This window comes from Pseudomyrmex gracilis, unplaced genomic scaffold, assembly GCF_002006095.1.
Source record: "Pseudomyrmex gracilis isolate BER0280 unplaced genomic scaffold, ASM200609v1 scaffold_1417, whole genome shotgun sequence".
NCBI lineage: Eukaryota > Metazoa > Arthropoda > Insecta > Hymenoptera > Formicidae > Pseudomyrmex > Pseudomyrmex gracilis.
In genome coordinates, this window is record NW_018022001.1 from 12,527 (window position 1) to 16,067 (window position 3,541).

General features: G+C 42.7%; 1 protein-coding gene across 1 annotated transcript in view; it reads left to right on the forward strand.

The window, feature by feature from the left end:
* Positions 1-3,541, forward strand: part of LOC109862140 (nonsense-mediated mRNA decay protein 2-like) — a 12,603-nt gene that overhangs the window by 1,763 nt on the left and 7,299 nt on the right. The window contains exons 3-4 of the mRNA XM_020442081.1: positions 1,964-2,108; positions 2,662-2,838. Coding sequence (XP_020297670.1) covers positions 1,964-2,108; positions 2,662-2,838 — 322 coding nt within the window. The remainder of the gene's footprint in view (positions 1-1,963; positions 2,109-2,661; positions 2,839-3,541) is intronic.

Genomic DNA, 3,541 nt, shown 5'->3' on the forward strand with positions numbered 1-3,541 from the left:
ATAAATCTGTGTCCAATAATTTTGTGTCCAATAATTTAGTGTCGAATCGATCGGTGTCGAATCGTACTGTGGTCAAACGGAACACGCCCGTAATATCTACACCGCGGGACTTACTTGATTTTGCAAGGGCTGGTCAGGCTTACGCCATGCACGGCGCAAAGCTCTCGCCGAATTCCCGTCCCCGGTCGCTGTGTACTTCAGCAACCAAATATAAAGCAGCATGCACGTGCCAGTGAGCACACCTGCGCAAAGCGCTCACAAAGTCGAAAGAGTTTGTTTCCCGGAACGAGAGCTAAGCGCTCCTCGATCCGAGAGATCCCCTAGTACGGTACGATAGATCTCTTTGATTCGATACGATAACGGTACAAAATTCTCTTATTATAGCTCCTCCGAATCGCTCACCCCTTGCTTTCGGCAGATCACTCGAAAATTCCACACCCAAAATGCCTTAGAGAATGGAATAGCGGTACGATAGAGTAGCGTGAAAAGTTAATACAGCCGCAGGTGATCAATAAGCGGTAATTAGTACGCAGGATGCGACACGTTATGGTAGCGTTAATTTCAGAAAACGATACTCGTTACGGTATTCGATACGATGATCGGTACGATACCCGGTACAGAATATGGCGGTCGCAAAACGATACACTAGACAAACACTAGTACACGCGAAACACAACGAAAGAACGAAATTGCTGCTTGGCGCTTTACTGGTACTCCAGGGCTTGTACTACTCAATAGAGTAATTACGCGACACGCACTTAGGCCTACAAATTAATACCACGTAGCCCCGTGGAATCCGATTATAGCCGCTGCCGAAAATCCGAAACTATGGCAAAGGTTATGTCCTTGCCGGTTTCAAAACGCGAAATTCAGCGACTAGCCTCGACACGAGACTCGAGTAACGCGGATTCGTGGCTCACAAATTAACGAAGACACCTCACCGTACGTCGTCGTCCTTCTCCATCCAACTGAATTGCCCAAAGCTTCGTTAACAATCGATCGTCGGGAGTGCNGTTAGTGCGTCCGTCCTGTTCGGTAGGTAGCGACCAAGAGAGCGAGGATCGAGATTGATTCGGGGTTGATGCGTTTGAGCGCGCTAGGATCGCGTAGGGTAGATCGCGGCGACCAATCAGGTCGCGAGGGGCGCCACATGCGACGCGATGCTCGCGCTCGGCGGCAGGACCCGCGGCCGCGAAATTCAAATCGAGTACCGGGCCCTCACTAGTGAAAATGTAAGCGGCGGAGATTTCCAAGCGCTGTGTTTCGCAAAAGTAACAGAGATGCAGCATGCAGTAGCGTAGCAGGGTAGTAGGTGCAGGTTAGCAGCGGAGGTTTGCAGCAGGCTTTTCCGAGGTGAAAGGAAGGTTGAAGCTGTTTTCAACGTCGGGTGTTCGCCTCGCTCCCTCGGCTTTTCCGCGCCAAGGTTTGCTGTCCTCGTTGCTGTCATCTCTTTCGCCGCTTATTCCCGAAAACTCACCCCTCTGGTCGTCGTGCGAATGCCTAGTTCCACGCACACTGACTCCACGCACACCTTTCTCTCTCGTTTTCTCTCGCCTTTATCCACAATCGACGGCTCCTGATATCTCCTCCAGTAGTGTGTTCTCGGTGTGGTAAGGCGCCAAGAGCATACAAAAAAAATACTAAGAATAAGCAACTATATCTATCGCACGCAAGCAAGCCCTGGAGGATCCTGACGCTTCCCAGACGTTTCGCACCCCCGGACTCCCGCAATCCTTAGAGCTTTTTGTAGCGAGGAAGGAGCGACGCGATGACCACGTCACAATATATAAACTTTTATATTGATTTTTTAACCGAAGACGTGCAAATACTGATGCACAACAACAACAACAACAACAACGACGACGACGACGACGACGACGACGACGACGACGACAACAACAACAACAACGACGACGACGACGACAACGACGACAACGACAACAACAACGACGACGCCGATAAGAACGACGACGACATAGACGCCGGTGAGAACGACGACGAAGACGCCGGCGAGAACGACGATGATAATGGCGATGATAATGGCGACGAAGACGCCGACGATGAGCGCGACGAAGACGCCGACAATAATGAAGATTCCATCGCGGAAGGTTAGAATAGTTGCATGTACATATAATTGTATATAATTGTATAAAATTGTGATATATAATTTGATATAATAAAAAAGAAATAAAAGAACCAATTAGCGATATAAATTAGGTAGACGCTTCATTTACAGTTAATTGAATAAATATGCGTTTAATATATATACTCGTTGTCCTACTTATTAATTTCCCTGTATAAACTTAAAATTACGCAAAGAAATATCACCTAAAAATAAATTTTTTAATTAATATCGAGCATAACTAAGGTTCATTAATATTGTGCATGTCCAAACGCGTTTTTCTTATGTTACGCGGTAGAAATTGACGCGATGAGAAAAGTCACACACTCTCAATATATTTTTCATTAAATTTGACTTAAATTTTTATTCTTATAACAATGTATTTACAACACCTTATATACAACACGTATATATATGGATTTAATCAAATGTAATTGAAGCGTCTGTCTAATGTATCAATAATTGGTTCGTTTACCGTCGTTTGTTAATCGCTTGTTAATATATTGAGAATTTTTGTATTAAGCTTTTTTTATTTACAGTAGACTACGGGGGCGGAACTGTAAATGTTGCGCAAAAAAATAGTAGTAAACAGGACAGCACCAACAACGAGCGCAGCAACAGTGACGTCGATGACACCGTCAAGCGTCACAACGACAGCAGTGCTATTCCCGCCACATCCGACAGTGCTGCCGATGACGAGAGAAGCAAACAAATCAGTGAAAATAATAATTATAAAAATAAGTAATGAATCCAAGTAAGGTCATAAACAAGCAGAAATGGGTGTTAGAAAAAAATATATATAATTATCAAAAAGAATTAACTACTACATTAGTAACTTGTACAACAAACGTTTCCACTTTTTACTTGAGTCATCTTTAGTGTTTTAACAATATAAAAATAAAATAAATACGCTATGCTGGTAATGTAGATGGAGGTGTTTTAGAAATGCAGTTTTCTTGTGAGTGTAAAATTTCATCCTCGAGTCCTAGATGAGGTGATAGATCTGTCTACAAATGTTGAGTTGGAATACACTGATATATCGAATATTATATACAAAACACAAATTACTCACTGGTAAAGATCTACGGTCGCACATTGAACAAGACGGGAAGACAACCGGTTTATATATACATGGATCCCTACTCACTTAGAAAAGTCATATGATAAAGGCGTTACGTTCGAATTTTAGAAGATTTAATTTTGTCAAGTAGATTAAAATATATGCGTCATCTAATAAATCCGTGTCATTATTTAAATTTAAACCGTGAGATTGTTCTTTTATATGTATGGTCTCTGAGATTAACCTTTTATAACAATTTGATTCGTGATCTAAAATACAAGCGTTATCCCAATTAAAAGAGTGGTTGTAATCGATTCTATGTTTAGAGACTACAGAGAGTTGTGAGGAAGTTTTTGTAA